This window comes from Prionailurus bengalensis, chromosome E4 (genome assembly GCF_016509475.1).
Source record: "Prionailurus bengalensis isolate Pbe53 chromosome E4, Fcat_Pben_1.1_paternal_pri, whole genome shotgun sequence".
Lineage (NCBI taxonomy): Eukaryota > Metazoa > Chordata > Mammalia > Carnivora > Felidae > Prionailurus > Prionailurus bengalensis.
The window spans coordinates 13,602,274-13,621,517 of record NC_057360.1 but is presented as its reverse complement, the minus strand read 5'-3'; the positions used below and the strand labels follow the sequence as shown (position 1 = coordinate 13,621,517).

At 39.1% G+C, this 19,244-nt stretch overlaps 1 protein-coding gene across 1 annotated transcript in view; it reads right to left on the bottom strand.

Moving 5' to 3' along the window:
• PRRC2C (proline rich coiled-coil 2C) overlaps positions 1–19,244 on the bottom strand; it is a 98,160-nt gene that overhangs the window by 15,120 nt on the left and 63,796 nt on the right. The window contains 8 exon segments of the mRNA XM_043568325.1: positions 398–599; positions 3,586–3,687; positions 7,617–7,709; positions 9,087–9,338; positions 9,467–9,655; positions 14,356–14,441; positions 14,855–15,635; positions 16,935–17,089. Coding sequence (XP_043424260.1) covers positions 398–599; positions 3,586–3,687; positions 7,617–7,709; positions 9,087–9,338; positions 9,467–9,655; positions 14,356–14,441; positions 14,855–15,635; positions 16,935–17,089 — 1,860 coding nt within the window.

Here is a 19,244-nt window from a genome sequence, read left to right as displayed (position 1 = left end):
GTCATCACAATAGATTTAGGCCAACAATTCCTTCAAATTAGATACAGATCACAAAAATCTACAGCTCGTGTGATTCTTTGTTATTTCTGAATTGGACTATTAGCTATATATATAGGTTAAAAACTAAAAATCCAACTGTGAATTTTATAGAAAAATTTAGAGGAAAAAGATAAACATCTTTTCACCAATTACTTATTAGTACCTATGGGGGGGTTGTTGCAAGCACACAGGAGGGCATGGGGGTGGGCAAGAAGAGTTTACAAAACAGCTAATGATAAGACCTTGTGCAGTCTTAAATATTTTAAAAATAGTAGGTTTTGGGGATAGTAAACAGGAAAAGATCATAGGAAATGTTAAATAATTAAGACATTTAAAGGAAAGGTATAAAACCTTCTACCTGATAGTGATGTTGTGGGAGTGACTGAAGCAACAGGAATCTGAGGCATTGATGCACTTGAGAATGAATTGTAATTAGCAGGGCTGGGCCCACTGGCACTACTGCTGACTCCACTTGCAATTGGAGGTGCTGTGGAAGTTACTGGAGACCCCTTTTCCCGTACATTTGGAGAATTCTCCCATGCCTTACGTGCTGACTCCATCTGTAATAAAATGGACATTTTTTTTTAAGGGGGAAAAAAAGCGAATGCAGAATACACATACCAACATACACATGTGTGCATATATTTAAATTCCAAATATAAAAAATAAACAAATAAATAAATAAATAAATTCCAAATATAATCCTTCAAAAAAAACTGCAAAAATTTAAAAGATTAAAATCCTAAGGCTTTCAAACCTTTCACTTTCCCCTTTATCTTTGTTCCCTTGCTCTAACTGGGAGGCAGTAGGCTGTAATTGTGTATCTAAAGAGAGCTTGTTGACAGCTTTGGCAAAGAAGTCAGTGAAATATAAAGTCAAAGCTCCTGTATCATGTCCATAGGAGTCCCCAGCCCTCCAGATGATAAAGAAACAGAAATGTCCTGCCCCTTAGGACTGACCTAAGGCTCTGACTCCAGTTGGAAAGGCACTGAGGCCCTCCATAAATACCTATTCCTTCTGTGTAAGGCAGTTGTCAAATGGCAGATGACAGGCACCTTTTGTTTGGCTGTTTTATGTTCAGTGTTTTTTTTTTTTGAAAAAAAAATTTTTTTTTCAACGTTTATTTATTTTTGGGACAGAGAGACAGAGCATGAACGGGGGAGGGGCAGAGAGAGAGGGAGACACAGAATCGGAAACAGGCTCCAGGCTCTGAGCCATCAGCCCAGAGCCCGACGCGGGGCTCGAACTCCCGGACCGCGAGATCGTGACCTGGCTGAAGTCGGACGCTCAACCGACTGCGCCACCCAGGCGCCCCTGTTCAGCGTTTTAAAAGGCAAAGTAGCCATATAGGTTTTAGGCTTGGGTGCAGTAGAAATAGGTCTTGTTTTACACCCAGACCTCAACAAGCATTTCAGATACTGACTGCTGCCATTTGAATATGTGATACGGGCTTTACCTGTAGTCTCCTAGTTTCTTAAAATGTAAAAACAGGTTGCATTTTCATCTACCTAGACCAGTGCTACTGAACAGAAATGTAAATGCAAGCCATATATATAATCTTAAGTTTTCTAACCTGTATTTATTTTTGATACAGGGAGAGACAGACCATGAACAGGGGAAGGTCAGAGAGAGGGAGACACAGAATCTGAAGCAGGCTCCAGGCTCTGAGTTGTCAGCCCAGAGCCCGACACGGGGTTAGAACTCACGGACCGCGAGATCATGACCTGAGCTGAAGTCGGCCGCTTAACCGACTGAGCCACCCAGGCGCCCCATAATCTTAAATTTTCTAATAGCCACATTTTGAAAAACTAAAGAGGTAATACTAATATCGATAACATCTTTTATTCAACCCAATGTATCCACAATGTAAATTAAAAACTACACATCAACACAAGAATTGACATGTTTTAATTTTTAAAAATATTAACATTTCAGATCCGGTGTCTATTTTACACTTACAGCACACACCTCAACTTGGACCAGCCCATTTAAGTGCTTACTAACTACATGTGGTGAACTGGATGGCACAGATGTAGATCTTCAACAGGAAGGAACAGATACACAGATTGTGGCGTTTTTAGACCTACTGGTCAAAATACTGGGCCAAGAAAAAATGCTGAAAGTAATCTATAAAATTCGGCTGTAAAAAATCAAGTAACAATTTTTAATGCCATAGTTAAGATGTTGTAGGTCTTTGAAATACCAACTTAAAAATACTAATTTTTCCCCTTGACAAAAACTGTCAACAAAATCCATGTAATAGAACTTTTCTATACTCATATATTACCCAACTAAAGAGAGAGTCAGAAGAAGTAAAAGTAAAGAAACTAGAGAAGTTTTAAGCTAATGACATTTAATTTAAATTCATTTGAATTTTAAATGTATATTTCTTCTTGGAATGTCAAAAACATTAAGTGAAAAGCAGTGTTGAATAGGTTCTCTGAAGAATTAACTGGCCTAAAGAATTTATGATGATATATTTGCCTATGTGAAATAAGACTAGCCTTGAATAGCATACAGTCAAAACCACACATTAAGACACAGTATAAAACACAGACTGAGACAGTCCTTCAAGTGGAAAAACAACGGCTGAGTAGGAACTGGTAATAAAGAGGAAGGACTGGGGAAAGATGGGGGGGGGGGGGGCTGACACAAAGCAGAATGGTCACCTCATAAAATTTTAGTCTCAAACTTCTAGAACTGAGCATTGGTCAACATGTCTCCCCCTCTCCTGAAGACCATCAAAGATTCGCTGTCAACCAATGCAGCATTAGGAGGCCCCGCTATAGAGGTTATACTTGCCCAAATTACAGAACTGAACAAACAGCACCAATGGAATAAACATACACACTTTAAAAAACCTTCACTTTATTTCATGTCTGTGCTTTTTAAAAAAAACCTGACTAATCTGGAGGTGAGTGGAAATTGATTTAAAATTCTCAACTCAACTGTAAAAAAGCATCAGTGACACAGCTCAAAGTTATAAACACAAAAGGAGTTTTAAAAACAAGCCTAAATTTCTTGATATAAAAAAAATGTGTGTTGTCTATTATCTCTTTTGCCCTCTCATTCAAAATTATCCAACAAAAATCAAATCAAAATCACTTGTAATTACCTCATTATAAAATATTCTACTTATTACAGTGCATTCATTCAATTCACATGATTTACAGGAAAGATAGAAAATTAAGTCTTACCATTACTGGTACTTAGGATAAAAAACCATGCAACACCAAGCTAGTTGGTTTGTTTTGTACACAACTGATGTATCCAAACACTATGGTCCCTGAGAGGGACTCAGTACAAACACGGAATATAAGTGCTCTCCTGTATTTTTAACACAAAATTCGCAACCGTAACAGGCCTCACTTTAAAGTGGATTTAGAAATTAATAAAATTTTAGGGTATAATTTGACATAACTATTTCCTCAGCTTAGTAGTGTTGCTTACCACACAAAACAAGTAAAAATACCAAAAGAATATTTTTAACGTATGTCCCCTTGCACGCACTCATCAAGGACCTTTAGAGAAGGACGTTGTACATACCTTGAAGGTGAGGCTGAAAGTAGTGGGAGGAGCTGAAGTGAGGCTGGAGCTCTGTTGGATAGTCTCCCTCTTAGGGAGGGGGAGGGTGTTGGGCAGGGGCACCTGAAAAGGTAGGCAACACATATCATCATCAAAGTTGCTACAAAAGCCCCATTACGAGAATGCTAAAGTACTCTTTAAGGGTGTTTATCTTTCATCAGAGCCAACAGGAATATTTCATTACTTAGAGTTACATTGTGTCTGCAGTAATTGATATTTTTGGACATCTTAGAGAAATGTAATCTGCTTTTTAAATGCATATTATTAAAGAAAAAGATCTGTTCCAAATATAAGGCATACACTCAAAGGCAGTTAAAATTTTTTAAAATTTATTTAGAGAGAGAGAATCCCAAGCAGGCTCCACACTGGCAGCACATGGCCTGATGCAGGGCTTGATCCCATGACCAAGAAATCATGGCCTGAGCCGAAATCAAGAGTTGGATGCTTAAGCAACTGAGCCACCCAGGTGTCCTGTCTCGCATATTCTAATGTGTATACTAATCACCAGGGGATGTTATTAAAATGCAGATTATAGGGGCGCCTGGGTGGCGCAGTCGGTTAAGTGTCTGACTTCAGCCAGGTCACGATCTCGCGGTCCGTGAGTTCGAGCCCCGCGTCGGGCTCTGGGCTGATGGCTCAGAGCCTGGAGCCTGTTTCCGATTCTGTGTCTCCCTCTCTCTCTGCCCCTCCCCCGTTCATGCTCTGTCTCTCTCTGTCCCAAAAAATAAACAAACGTTGAAAAAAAAAAATTTAAAAAAAAAAAATGCAGATTATAGTCAGGTGGAGTGAGGTAAGGCCTAAAATCCTGCATTTCAAACAGGTACCCAAGTGGTGATGCTTCCTAGACCATACATTATATTACGTAGCAGAGCTCTAAGGAATATAATTTCCATTAAAATTTTCAGGGACCCATGGGCTCTATCAGAAGCATTTAACATGATAATGTAAATATTAAGAAATTAGTCTCCTTCCTGCAATTTAGTCAATACTCTTATAACTAGATTCAAAAACAAAAGTCAAATTGGGAGGAAAGTACAGAATATTGCTACCACCCTGTTACACTGAGCAAGCTGGCTCGCTCTAGTTATAACATGATTATGGCAAATATTGTCAGAAACGTGAATATATTACAAACTCTCTACACATATCTTTTCCCCTCTAAGTCTCTAGACCTTGAGATTTTATTATGTACTACAGTATGATTGATTTTGATGGTTCATTTATTCAGATAAAATGAGATGCTTAGCAAGCATTTTAAGGTAATCATTTTAAGATCACTTTGTGTGTGGTACTATGGAGTACTAACAAATTGAGAATACCATGGACTACTTAATGGAGATTACTTTATACATTTTTTAAATAGCTGTGCTAGGAATATTAATTAAAAAAAAAAAAAAAAAAAAAACCGGGGCGCCTGGGTGGCTCAGTCGGTTGAGCGTCTGACTTCAGCTCAGGTCATGATCTCGCAGTCTGTGAGTTTGAGCCCCGTGTCGGGCTCTGTGCTGACAGCTCGGAGCCTGGAGCCTGCTTTGGATTCTGTGTCTCCCTCTCTCTCTGCCCCTCCCCCGCTCATGCTCTGTGTGTGTGTCTCTCTCTCTGTCAAAAAAATAAAATAAAAACATTAAAAAAAAATTTAAAAAAAACCCAACACCTGCATTTAAATCTTCAAGACATTCAAAGATTCAAGATTCAAAATGATTGTAACATTAATACTATCCAATAAACACCAGCTAAATATCTTAAATAAGTAGATTAAGCCTTGATAAGGGGAATAAACCTTTATCAAGAATAATTTTTTCAAAACACAAAAGCTCTATGCATAAAACCCTTAAACACACTAATGAGTGCAAAAGGAACATTTCAAAAGGTCCTAAAATTTTTCCCATGTAGGACATTTTTTTTTAAAGTATTTATTTTGAGAGAGTGCGTGAGCAGGGGAGGGGCAGAGAGAGAAGGAGAGAATCCCAAACAGGCCCTGCACTGTCAGTCAGCGCAGAGCCCAACGTGGGGCTCGAACCCAGGAACAGTGAGATCATGACCCGAGCCGAAACTTAGAGCTGGACGCTCAACCGACTAAGCACTCCAGCCCCCCCTAGGACATTTGTTTTTAATGCTACGTTAGTTAAGTTCAGAATCACCACTATACTTGGCACAAATAAGCACCACTGTGAAATCACTCCAAACTGATGACCACCTGTAATTCTCCCTGACCCAAGATGATCTTCCTGTTTTCACACATGCTGTGGATACACAGCTAAAAAGCAAATGTAGACTACTTGCTCAGACACAGGCTGGGTCTCTCTCTTTTAGTTATCCTGCATGCACAAGGAACTACACTTTGATTAGCACTGCAGATCACACGGAAACCATGAAAACACTCTCATGAATATTTTCGATGACTTTTAAGGGTTCTGAGAACTTATTCATATTTCATGAACCATATTTTTAGAGGGTGGTCTGGCAGAAAGCATCATATACTTTCTTGAAAAAGTGTCATCTAAAAAAATTTTTTTTTAATGAGAGAAGACAAAGTATAATTCAACTTTATGTTGAGGCTTACTGATTCAGTATTTGATAATCAACATAGTGGTATCCACACTTATCTGACAGGGAGTCTTTCTGTCCTTTGCAAATTTCCCATTACTTCTTACAGGAAATTAAAGAAATTTAAGACTATCTCCAAAAAGGTAAGGGAAAAGGGATTTGGTGTATCAAGAGAGGCTCTATTACATGGAAAAGCTGGAGACATTACATTAATCAGCTCCTGAGGAGCTCTCCTATCACTAACAGAAAACATGCAACATACTCCTTTCTCTCTCCCTTTTCCTCAGTCCTATGGCCTGACCACTAAAGTTGGATTACATGATCCCTAATGCACTTTATGTCTCTAAAATTCTATATACTTGATGCCAGATGTAAAACTAGAAAGCACAGGGAAAAACATCTGTAAGACCTAAGATTTTTATTCTCAGAATGATAGAGTTAAAGCCCTTTGTGTGAAAGGTTTCAATATATCTGTGAAGGAGATTTTTGAAAAGAATGAGCCTTATTGTATATTTTAAAAAGAGAGCAACTGACCAAATTTCCACCACACCTGCCCTCCATAACAAGGGCCGCATGTGTAACTCTAAAATGCTCTTCCACCGCAGAGGGTTACCTAACTTGTCTGGGCTTGTAATTTTTCACCTGTCAATGAACTAGGCAAAATGAGGGACTGTAACGACTTAACATAATCTTGAATTATAACACGGCTGTTCTGGAAAACTACAGCCAAATTTACGTCACTTACTATCACTTAAAAAAAATTTTTTTTAATGTTTATTTTTTCAGAGACAGAGACAGACCACAAACTGGAAGGGACAGAGAGAGGGGGGGAGACACAGAATTGGAAGCAGGCTCCAGGCTGTGAGCTGTCAGCACAGAGTCTGACGTGAGACTTGAACTCACAAACTGCGAGATCATGACCTGAGCCGAAGCTGGATGCTCAACCAGCTAAGTCACCCTGGTGCCCCAACTTACTATCACTTTTTAACAGAGCATTTGAGAGTTTCTGAAGTACAGTACTTACACATATGTTACAGCTCAATCTTTACAACAGGAATGTTGCTAAGATACAATGTAATTTTTTTTAAGCTCAAAAAGAAACACAAGGAATCTTTGGCAACACTCTTTTTGTTTTAATTGAGTGAGCTTTCACTGCATTATGAAAGGTTTCATTTAAGAACAAAATTATCAACCAAATAAATTATTGAATCTGTAGAATGTGAAAGGAAAGAACAAAATTCTTAACCAAAACCAGGTTAACAGGATTAGTACTTATGAAACTAAGCCTAAGCTTTGACTATTTTTGGTACTTATTGTTATGAGTGCCCCAAAATACAAATTGACTAGGACCTTTCCCAGAGAGGAATTAAGTATCGGTCACACGGTATGTATCAGGTAACAACAGCAGGTCCCTGACCAAACCTGAGCGTCCGAAGTTGATTACTCACATCGTTAACCAAAGTGTCCTCCATCTTTGCACTATTAGTAGCCACAGTGTTAGGCAGAGAAGAAGAAGGTGTAGTATAGTCTGTCACAGACTCCTGTGGAGCAGTAATAGAAAAAAATACACTGTAAACTAAATTAGTGACTCATCTTCTAATGACAGCCTAACAGATGTAAAGTAGTTTTGGAGAAAGCAGCAGAGGAGATCTTAAGACTCAAATTACTCAAATCTTTAAAAGCAATAGTGTGATAAAACAAACGTGGACTCACCCCTGAAGGGGTGACATTTGAACTACTGCTGGGGTCCTGTACAGTTTTTTTTTAATGCATTGCTATACTGTACAATTACACTCCAATTACAACTTAAAAAATTTACATGCATTGCACAGTAGGAGGCTGCCAACAGTACCATTTATTTCTGCGGATTACTAAAAGAACTCTATGTGGTTCTCATATTTAATCTATAGCTTACTTTCAACTACTGTTTTTTTTTATTCTCTTCAAAATACAAGATAGATAAGTGAGTGTCAAGATCTTAGTTGTTGCACTTAGGTTTTAGGATAAACCTGTTTATCTTCATGAATCTGTTCTTTAAATATGGTAGAGTTGGATCATCAGAGTTTTTTGTTTACACGTATTGAGTTGTGTAGCAATTAAAAGGAACGAAATATTCAAATATGAAAGTTTCCACCTACCTTTCTTCTCATTGAGTATATGAACCAGAGTGAACACAAAAGGGCAGGTATAAATTTTGCCACTCCCACAAGCATTGGTCCATATAAGTCACTCAGTGTATCTTGCCATAGTGAGTATTTTTAAAGATCTGCACCTTTCATTCAATGAGGTCCCTAAACACTAGTCAATGATTTCCTCTGGTGCTCAAGCAATGGAAGTGATCTACTGCAACCCTGGAAGAAAACTGGCTATCCTGGAGTCACTAAAAATTTGATTTGACCTACTTCCCAATTTCAAAATCTTACTAGTGGGCAAGGTAAGGCTCCACTGTAACACCATTAACAAAATAAAAACATAAAAAAAAAAAGGATTGTTATCCTTTCAAAGCCTGTCAAAGCCCAATGAAAAGCATTCGAATCTTGTGTGCACATTTTTCACTTAAACTACTCAGTCCAGAATTAAGAATAAATTTCCACAGAAAGAAATAATTTATTATAAGGAATTTCTTTAGATCACAAATACATACCATGCAATAAAAGAGTCTCTGCAGAATAACCCATTAGTTTATAGAATTATATGCCTCAAGCCAAAGAAGAGGAGGAAGAAGAGGAAGAGGAAGAGGAAGAGGAAGAAGAAAGAAGAAAGAAGAAAGAAGAAAGAAGAAAGAAGAAAGAAGAAAGAAGAAAGAAGAAGCAGAAAGATGAAGGAAGAGAGAAGAGGAAGAGTATTACTGCTGTTTTCCCCACTCATTCAGACATGGTTTGCATCAACCGAGCCGGTCACCACTGCATGTTGCCTACCTTCACATTAGTGCCATATTCCGTGGATGAGACTGAAATCATTGTTCCTATTTCAGTAGACATTTCAGAAACTGCTTTGGTTTCCTTTGTTGTTACAGGATCTGTATTTCTGACTGTAGCAGCGCTTGGTTTCTCTTGTCCCTCTGGCTCCACCTGTTGGGCATCTTTCACCTTTCTATTTTTTAACGATCGCTCTTTTCCAATAGGACCTGGTTTGTGTTCTTTGTTTTCTACTGGACTCAAATCTGGAAGCTAAAAATTCAATGTTTATGACAAAAAGGCATCACGACCAAAGACAATTCATTGAAAATTAATTCAACTTTAAAACTGTTAACCATTCTCCTTTAAATGTTAGTGGCTTTCATATGAATTATATTTACCTTCTGGGCTTTGATAGGGCCTGCCCGAGGCTGCTTCTGCCGTTGTTCTTTCGGTTCAGGTATCTTGTCAGTGTTTTTTTCCGAAAGCACGGGCACAATTTCATTTTCATTCCCATTTGAAGCTGGAGCACCAAACTGAATTGTGTCAATGCCAATTTCAACTCCACTTTCTTGACCATTCTTTGTTCCCTAGGAAGAAAATATTTTAAAACTTGATTATTATCAAAGCAAACGGAGTTCAAAGATGACTTAATGATGTATGTAGCACATATTTCGTAACAGGAGGTTTGAAGCAATCTATGCATTAACTGACACTGATCATGTTTTAAGAGAACTTTCCTTTAGCCACTATTGATCTGTATTAAAAAACGACTCATAAAATGAAAACCAGGACAAGACTTACGTTTTCTAAAGTCCTGGCTTTAAGAGTTAGAAGTTTGAGTGTGGGCAAATCATAGCCTCAAGTTACTCACTCATTTATAACAAATGTAAAAGCGACAGACACACAAAGACAGCATCAGCAACAAATAAACGGATGAGGGAGAGAAGAAAGATAGGGACACGTGTCACATACTTTCCTTTAAAAGAAAATGAAATAATGTCCATGAAAATACTCTGTGTTTGGTAATAGAGTGCACACAACTTAGGAATCAAATTAAACTGCTAACTTATGTGGCATCTTTGTGCAAGGCACTAATCCGGACACCAGGAATCTAACTTAATCTAACTTGCAGAATTCGCATTATAGCATATGGAAAAAATGAACAACTTGAAAGGGATATGCAAAAATCAATACATGGTTAAGCCACTTCAGATTGGTGGACAAAAAAGGCCCTGAGGAGGTCACACCGAAACTTAATCTAAAAGACCAAATCAGGGGGAAGTGTTTCTAGCAGAGAAAACACCCGGTGTAAAGGTTAAGAATTAAAAAAAGGGTAGTGGAGGCTGGAACATAGCAGGTGTTAGCAGCTGTGGTAGAAGATGAACAAGTGGAAAGCTAGACAAAATAGGGTTTTCTAACCTAGAGAACATTTGTAACAATTACTTAATCTTTTCAGGAAGAACGAACAAACAAAACTTGGGACAAGGTTCAACTTCAGGCCTTGGTTTTACAATCAAATCATTATGTCCTATCAGCGTAGGTATCCCTGAACTTAGTGTATCAGTCAATTTCTGTGTAAGGTTACTGTTACATTTATCACTGTAACAATATCAACGGTATGAAAAGAACATGCCATTCAGATTTTATTTTATTTTGTTTACTGGGGAGAGGGGGCTGGAGGAGAATCTTAAGCAGGCCCCAAGCTCAGCGTGGAGCCTGACACGGAGCTAGATCCCACGACCCCTGGATCATGACCTGAGCCGAAATTAAGAGTCGGATGCTCAACTGACGGAGCTACCCAGGTGCCCTCAGATTTACTTTTAATATGTGAATATTCTCTTTCAAATACAGGCAAACATTATTGATATAACTTAGAATAAGAATCTCTATTTGCTTTAGTCAATGATGAAATTCTATAATCCAGTGTAAATGTACAATTAACGTTAGAAAAGCAAAATAGTACAGAAATTAATCACTGAAAGCTATTGATTTTATGTACAGAAACAATTAAGAACTTATACATAGTTTAATGAAATGCAAAAACAGATTGACAGTTAATAGCACTATTACAGAATGTGAGTTTTAGGAAGAATATCATATCCTTTGAAACAAAAAATATTTATAATGAAACTGAGATCATATTATATCACCAATCTTGATGGGTCTATTTGGTGTATCTAACATTCATAGCACTGAATGAAACTATCATAAAGAACTGTACTTCGGGGTGCCTGGGTGGCTCAAACCGACGCCAGGCTCCGTACTGACAGCGCACAACCTGCTTGGGATTCTTCTTCTCTCTCTCAAAACAAACAAACAAACAAACAAACAAACAAACAAACAAACAAACATTTAAAGGGGAAAAAAAGAACTGTATTTCACTAAAGTCATTCAAGAAATCCCATTAAGGAACACCTTCCATCCATGAAATGAATTAAAAGTGAACTGTAACTTTGCTAGCTCAAAGTTCACCATGAGGCAATATTCCAAAATCATGTGCAATGAACATCAACCAAAAAATCACATTCTATCCAGAAAACATAAAAAGGATAAAGGCGTGAAAAAAATGAAATACCACCGAAGTATCTTCCTCTGCTACCTGTCTGAAGGCAGATGTGAGCATTCTTTCAAGTATGCTTTCTACTGCAGTACTGGAAACCCATAGGAGAATGTCTACAAGAAAAATCTTGCAGCTAAGAGTGCTGAAAAATCATTCCAGTACTTCAATGTCAATTTAAAAACTGGTAACAAACAGTTTAATAAACTCATTGAATCCAGTGTACCCATCCAAAACACAAGAAACACTTTCCACCCCGTCTTTCGTGATCAGTATGAAATAGCTTGAACTTCCTATATAAAAAATGCTACGATTAATCCTAATGCCTATACCAACAGGAAGAAGAAAAATGATTAAACTGAGGATCTTAAATACTGAATGCAGTGACTCCAAATTATACTTTTCTCTACAGGCATTTTTTCCCTCCCACTTTCTCTTAAATTCACTCTAACCAGGCTTTCATGCCTACCGCTCCACTGACACTACCCTTGTCAAAGTCATCAGTGACCACCACATTATTAGTTTCAATCCTCAGGCCTATCTTACTTGACCTTTCAGCAGAATCTGACACATTCAATTTATCCCTCCTCTTTTCAACTCATTGTTCACTTAGATCCTCCAGGGTACTTTTCCAATCACAGCTTTTTATGAGTTGGAAAGCCTGAGGACTTAGCTTCTGATTCTCTTCTCTTTTCTAACCACTCTTAGAATTCATTCTCCTCTGGTGGCCTCATCCAACCGCATCACTTTAAGTGCCTACTAATGACTGAAATTCATGTCTCCAAACCAGATCATCTCCTGTGGACTACAGACTCTTCCATCCAACAACCTACCCAACGGCTCCACTTAGATGTGTAACAACCTAAATCTAACGTGCCCCAAACCAAACTCCCTCATCTTTTCCCCCAATGCTGATCCATTTTATAGCTTCCCAATCAAAACTGAAGGAAACTCTATTCCTCTTGTTCAAGTCAAAAACTTTGGAGATAAATCTCATTCTTTTTCACATACGATATTTAATCCATCAGCATGTCAGCTTTATCTTCAAATACCTAAAAACCAACCATTTCTCATCATCTTTAATGCCACTCCTTGGTTTAAGTTACTATAGTTTGGTTATTATGATAGCATCTTAACTTCTACTCTTTGCCGCCCCCCCACCCCCAACACACATACACACAGACCAGTCTTAACAAACTAATCAGAATAACCTTTTAAAATTCAGGTGCTGTCATTCTCTTGCTTAAAACTATCTATTATCTTCCTGCGTCTCCCAAAGGCCCTGTAGGGTCTGTCTTCTGTTATGCTTCTAGCTTCATCTGGTCTCTCTCCATCCCTTATGTTCACTACAGCCACAGAGACCTCCCTGATCTTCCTCAAACACATCAGCCATATCCCTCTCCCCCGGCTTTTGTATTTGCTATTCTCTGAATCAGGAATTCACTTTTCCTCAGAAATCTTAATAGCTTGCTCTTACCTCTTCTAAGTCTTTAACTCAAATGCTCACCTAAGGGGCATTTCTTAGCCAACCAATTTTAAATGATCTCCATATCTCTTGGGAAATTACTTACATACCTTCCCTACTTGGCTTTTCTCCTCAGCACTGATCACCATTTAACATACTATATGGTATATATTAGTGGTTCCCTCCCAACCACAACGGAAGCCCCATGAATACAGGGCTTTTTGTCCATTTTCAATCACACTCTCTCCCTGTTTTGTAAACCCATGAGTCAGAACACAGCCTAGTATACCACAAGTGCTCAAGAAATGTTTGTTCAATGAATAAGTGAAAACCTGCTAACCTAAATAGTCATTTACCAATACTGCACATTTGAGAAATTATGGTATAACTTCTGTAAACACTGCTTCTAAGTAATTATACTGTCTAATTAGTCAAGCAAAAACATGGTAGAAAAGTAAAAAAAACTAGTAACTGCACTTATATTCTTTGTATCACAAGCACTTTTATTAAGACTTGAATTAAAAAATGTTAACCTCAGGGCACCCGGGTGGCTCAGTGGGTCGAGCATCCACTCTTGATTTTGGCTCAGGTCATGATCTCAAGGTTTGTGGGCTGGAGCTCAAGTCGGGCTCCACACTGACTGCACAGAGCCTGCTTGGGATTCTCTTTCCCTCTCTCTCTGCCCCTCCCCACCTCACAGTCTCTGTCTTTCTCTCTCAAAATAAATATTTTTAACAAACCTAATTAAAAAAAAAAAAAAACGTTAACCTTATTCGGTCTAAAGATGAGAAGTAGCTTATAAATGTAGAGATCCAGCAGCAATACTATCACTTAGGAACTTGTTAGAAACGTATCCAGGCCTGGGTGACTGGGTGCCTCAACTGGTTGAGGATCTGACTCTTGATTTTGGCTCAGGTCATAATCTCAGTCTCGGGATCAAGCCCATGTCAGGCTCCATGATGAGTGTGAAGCCTGCTTGAGATTCTCTCTCTCTGCCTCTCTCCCCTGCTTAAGGGGAAGGAAGGAGAGGGAGAGAGAGAGAGAGAGACAGACAGACAGACAGACAGAGAGAAGGAGGGAGGGAGGAAGGAATGTATGTAGGTCTCAACTGACCTAATGAAGTGGAAAACTCTGGGCAGTGGTCTCAGCAATCTCTTTTAATAAGTTGTCCAGGTGACTGTGATGCATGCTCAAGTCTGAAAACTATTTTAAGGGAACTCCGGTACACTAACCCCAACTAAGGCCATTATTAAGTCTCCTCCTACCTCTGATGAAGTAGCTGATCCAAACGATGTTAGGGGCTTATTCCACGCACTGACTGAAGGTGGCTGTGGTGGACTAATGGGACCTACTAAAAAGAAGAAGTCACGGGAAATGAGACCATTAAAATTTAGAGCTCGATAATCCCTAACCTATTTTACCTTTTCTTTCAACAGTAGCCTGACAATAAAACAATGACTTTCACGATACACTTAAGAGAATTTTGTAGACCAAAATAAAATAAATAGATGTCCCCCGCAAACAGTGTACTTTTTTAATCAACACAAAATTGTGTCCATAAAATACGGCTGTTAAAAGTATAACACATTTGTTTTAGAAACAAAGCCTTCAAGAAAGGAAGCAAAGAAAAAAATTACTATTACTGCTTCTTACTAAGAAAAAAAAAAGGTGGCTAGGAAAATATACCAAGTGTATAAATGAAATTGAAAACAAACCTAATATTCTCATGCCATACCCCACCCGTCACTTCTCTGTTGAACTTACATTTCTTTGAGATGTCATTCAGCACAGCTGGTGGGGCCACCTTGTTATCCCATAATTCAGTTGTAAGTGTGCCATGTGACTGTGAGGTCTGGATGGATTTTCCTGTGGCTACATAATCTGTGCCATTAGGTGTCTGAGCTGAAGGCAGTCTGATTGAAGGTGGTGGCTGTTTTGAAGACTGTGTCGTAGTTTGAAGTGGACTCTGGACTGGTTTATGAGTCTGGCCCTGAGTCTGGGCTGGTGCGGTGGGGGCTGGAGCAGAGATGGGGACGAGGGCTGGAGCTGAAGGTGGGGCTGGGACTAGGGTGGGGGCTGGGGCTGGGGTCGGGGTTGGGGTTGGAATCGGGGTTGGGCCGGCTGGGGCTGAGGCGGCTGGGGTTGAGGTTGAAGCCGGGGCTAGGGCAGAAGCAAGTATGGGAATGGAGGCTGAGGCGAGGATGGGCACAGAGGCTGGGGCTGAGGCTGGGGCTGAGGTGAGGATGGGGACAGAGGCTGGGGCTGCGGAAGAGACGGTAGCTGCAGCTGAGGTGGAGGGTGGGACAGGAGCGGAGGCCGCGGCTGGGAGTGGAGATGAGGCTGCAGTTAGGCCTGGGGCTGGGGCTGGGGCTGGGGCCGGGCCTGGTCCTGGGCCTGGGCCTGGGCCTGGGGCTGAGGCTGGAGCAGGAGCTATAGCTGGAGACTGGGCCTGCTGGGGCCCTGTAGCTTGTTTTTTGGCAAATCTTGGAGGAAGCTTAGAAGTCTGACTTCTTCCCTTCTCATTTGCATTCTTTTTGTTCCAGACCTTAAAAAATTGTTAAGAAACATTTTTGTCAATAATGTAGCTGAAAGTTAACGGTCTATGAATATCTCTAACAAGATCTACTAATTTAGTCCCTTTAGTTTTCAAAATAGGTACTTGATAGAGCAAAAATATCAAAGCTGCAATGAGATTTTAAATTATGAAAACCCAAGATGTTACTAGGGACAAAAGACAAATATGTATTATACATTCTTGATATATAGTTTCATAATCTCTTTCACAATTCTAAAAGTCAAAAAATTAAGGAATTTTTCAGTGAATTCAACTGGCAGCAAAGTCTGCCCTGATCTGGGGTACCTGGGAGGCTCAGTCGGTTAAGTGTCCGACTTTAGCTCAGCTCATGGTCTCGAGGTCAAGAGTTTGAGCCCCGCATCGGGCTCTGTGCTGACAGCTCAGAGCCTGGAGCCTGCTTTGGATTCTGTATTTTCCCCTCTTTCTCTGCTCCTCCCCTGCTTGTGTGTTCTCTCTCTCTCAAATTAAAAAAAAAAAAAAAAATCTGACCTGATCTGACAAAAAACTACCTACTGGCTTCGCTCAACTTACATCTGCCACAGAAATATTAATCTGTGGGTGTGCTGGGGTCTTATGCTATATAGGATACCATTTTTACCTTAAAAATTAATGAATGAATAGACAGACAAATGAGTGAATGACTTCTGAAAATATCTAGTCCCAAGGGCTATATTCGACTGAACTCAATATTACCATTCACATAGAATTTTTACAGTGTTTCTTGTTTTTGGGCCTTCTCGTTTGTTAGAGCTTATTATCACTAAGATCTATATGTTTTATTTATTTTTATCCTGTGTCAGCATTTGGCAAAATGGGTGTCTGGGTTGATTTAAATGGGATGACTTACCTTGATGCATACTGTGTGTTTAAATGAACTAGTTTAGATTATAATCAAAACTTTTACAGGTCAAGAATCTGCAATTTATTGTATCATGGCAGGTGTCTTCAAGAGCTTCCCAAGATAATTTAAAATTAAATAGCTCTTCCATGAAGATGGGACAAATAAGATGACCAGTACTGAAACATGAAACATTCCTGAATGAAAGATGGTCTTCTCTACGGCAAATAGTGAGCTACGGTGATTACATTCTATTTAACATTTACCTCAATTCTGGTTAAAAACAATTTAAAGTTGTGACAATCAAAGCCATTTAGAACACATGAATAAATGCAGCCTTGATATTATACGTAGATAGAAACCTTTTGATTATTTGCTAATATATTTTGGGCAACAATCTAAGTATCTAGTAACAAACTGAAACACTAAACCTGTATGATTTGTTCTTCCTTCTTTCGACGTTCCTCATCCTGTAAACGTTTTTGTTGTTTTTTGGAAACCACTTCCGTAAAACCATCATCATTCAAATTTGACTGGGGGTCTTCAACTACTGTTACTTCAGGATGGTCGTCAATTATAACAACACCTATGGGTACGGAAAAAGATTTAAAATGATATTTTCTGTTTTTCAAATGAAAAGATAAACAACACATGTTTAATCCAATAGGAAAGAAAGAAAGAAAGAAAGAAAGAAAGAAAGAAAGAAAGAAAGAAAGAAAAAAGAAAGGAAGAAAGAAAGAAAGAAAATAAAAGAAAGGCAAAGCAAAAATCTCGTTCTGATAATCCACAGTATAACCCAATTCCCAAACCATAAAGTAGCCATTTGTTACTAAGATTTGAAGAGACTTAATAGATACATGATTTCATAAATAAGGTTAAAAATTTTTTTTGACTTTTTGAAGTCCCTGAATGATATGCATCTTTTTTTCCCCCAGCAATACAGTGGTGTTATCTTTTAAAACATTCTACTATCTTAGTCAAATCACAGAACCTCTACTTCTCCCAGGATCCAATCTATATCGTGCTATACGCATCTACATAGCACTTTACTTGTATCTAACCATTCTAAGAGGTGGATATTACTATTGTTTTCAAAACACGAATAAACTCTCGAGAAGCTGACATGCTAAAGGTGAGCTGGTGAATAGCCAAGCTGGTCTTATGACTCTTAATGCCTGTTTTATGCAGACCATTGTCTACAACGTGTAGTTGGTTAAAAACAAACAAAATATATGTGAAAGTTCTACGTGAATGTAAAGTAGCACAGATGTATGCCAAGTCATAACCTTGCAGATTAGTAATTCAAGATGTATTTTCAACTCATTGTCCAACTAACAATTATTTGGGCTATCTTCTTAAAACTATACATCCTAGAAAGTGTAAGAAATCTAGATCTCTTAAGTTTATTTACTTATTATTTTAGAGGGAAAGAGCATGAGTGGGGGAGAGGGGCAGAGAAAGAGAGAGGAAGAGAATCTCAAGCAGGTTCCAACATGGGGCTCAAGTAACCTTGAAATCACAACCTGAGGCAAAATCAAGAGTCGGATGCTCGACTGACTGAGCCAGCCAGGCGCCCCAAGATCCCTTAAATTTAATATTTAAAAGAAAACTTAAAATAGGTCAGGCAATGCAACTTGTGGTTGCAGGTATGTTTCCAAAATAAATATAACAAAAGGGTGAGGCTGGGAAGCCTGGGTGGCTCAGTCGGTTAAGCATTCGACTTCGGCTTAGGTCATGATCTCATGATTCAGGAGTTCAAGCCCCACATCAGGCTGACTGCTGTAAGCCCTGAACCCGCTTTTGGAGCCTCTGTCCCCATCCCCATCCCTGCTCTTCCCCCACTCATGTTCTCTCTCTCACAAAAATAAACATTTAAAAAAAGGGGAGAGTAAGGCAATTCAAGTAAGTTATGTTAATTTGTAAAAAATATACATCTTAATTGGGGAACACAAAACAAAAATATGAATTTGCTTGGGAATGATACATATACAACTCAGAAAGGTGATAACCTGTGAGGGATGGCAAGAGGGTATCATCAGGGAGTGGTTTGTCGGGAATCCACTTGCAAACAATTCTCTTTACATAGCTAAAAATTTCCACTTATGTGCGGGGCGCCTGGGTGGCGCAGTCGGTTAGGCGTCCGACTTCAGCCAGGTCACGATCTCGCGGTCCGTGAGTTCGAGCCCCGCGTCGGGCTCTGGGTTGATGGCTCAGAGCCTGGAGCCTGTTTCCGATTCTGTGTCTCCCTCTCTCTCTGCCCCTCCCCCGTTCATGCTGTCTCTCTCTGTCCCAAAAATAAATAAACGTTGAAAAAAAAATTAAAAAAAAAAAATTTCCACTTATGTGAATAGTGACAGGAAAACAAAAATACTAAGACCGGCTCCCACTTTTTAAAACCTATTACTGTTCTTGTTTTTCTTTTTTACAAAATTTTAAGTAATCTCAGGGATGCCTGGGTGGCTTAGTCAGTTAAGTGTGTGATTGACTTTTGATTTTGGCTCAGGTCATGATCTCATGGTTTGTGAGTTTGAGCCCTGTGTAGGGCTGTGTGTTGACAGTTCAGAGACTGGAGTGTGCTTTGGATTCTGTCTTTCCCTCTCTGTCTGCCCCTCCCCTGCACATGCTCACTTGCTCTCTCTCTCAAAAATAAACATTAAAAAAATAATAATACAATAATGTAAGTAATCTCTACACCCAACGAACGTGTGGTTTGAACCCACAACACCAAGGTCAAGAGTTGC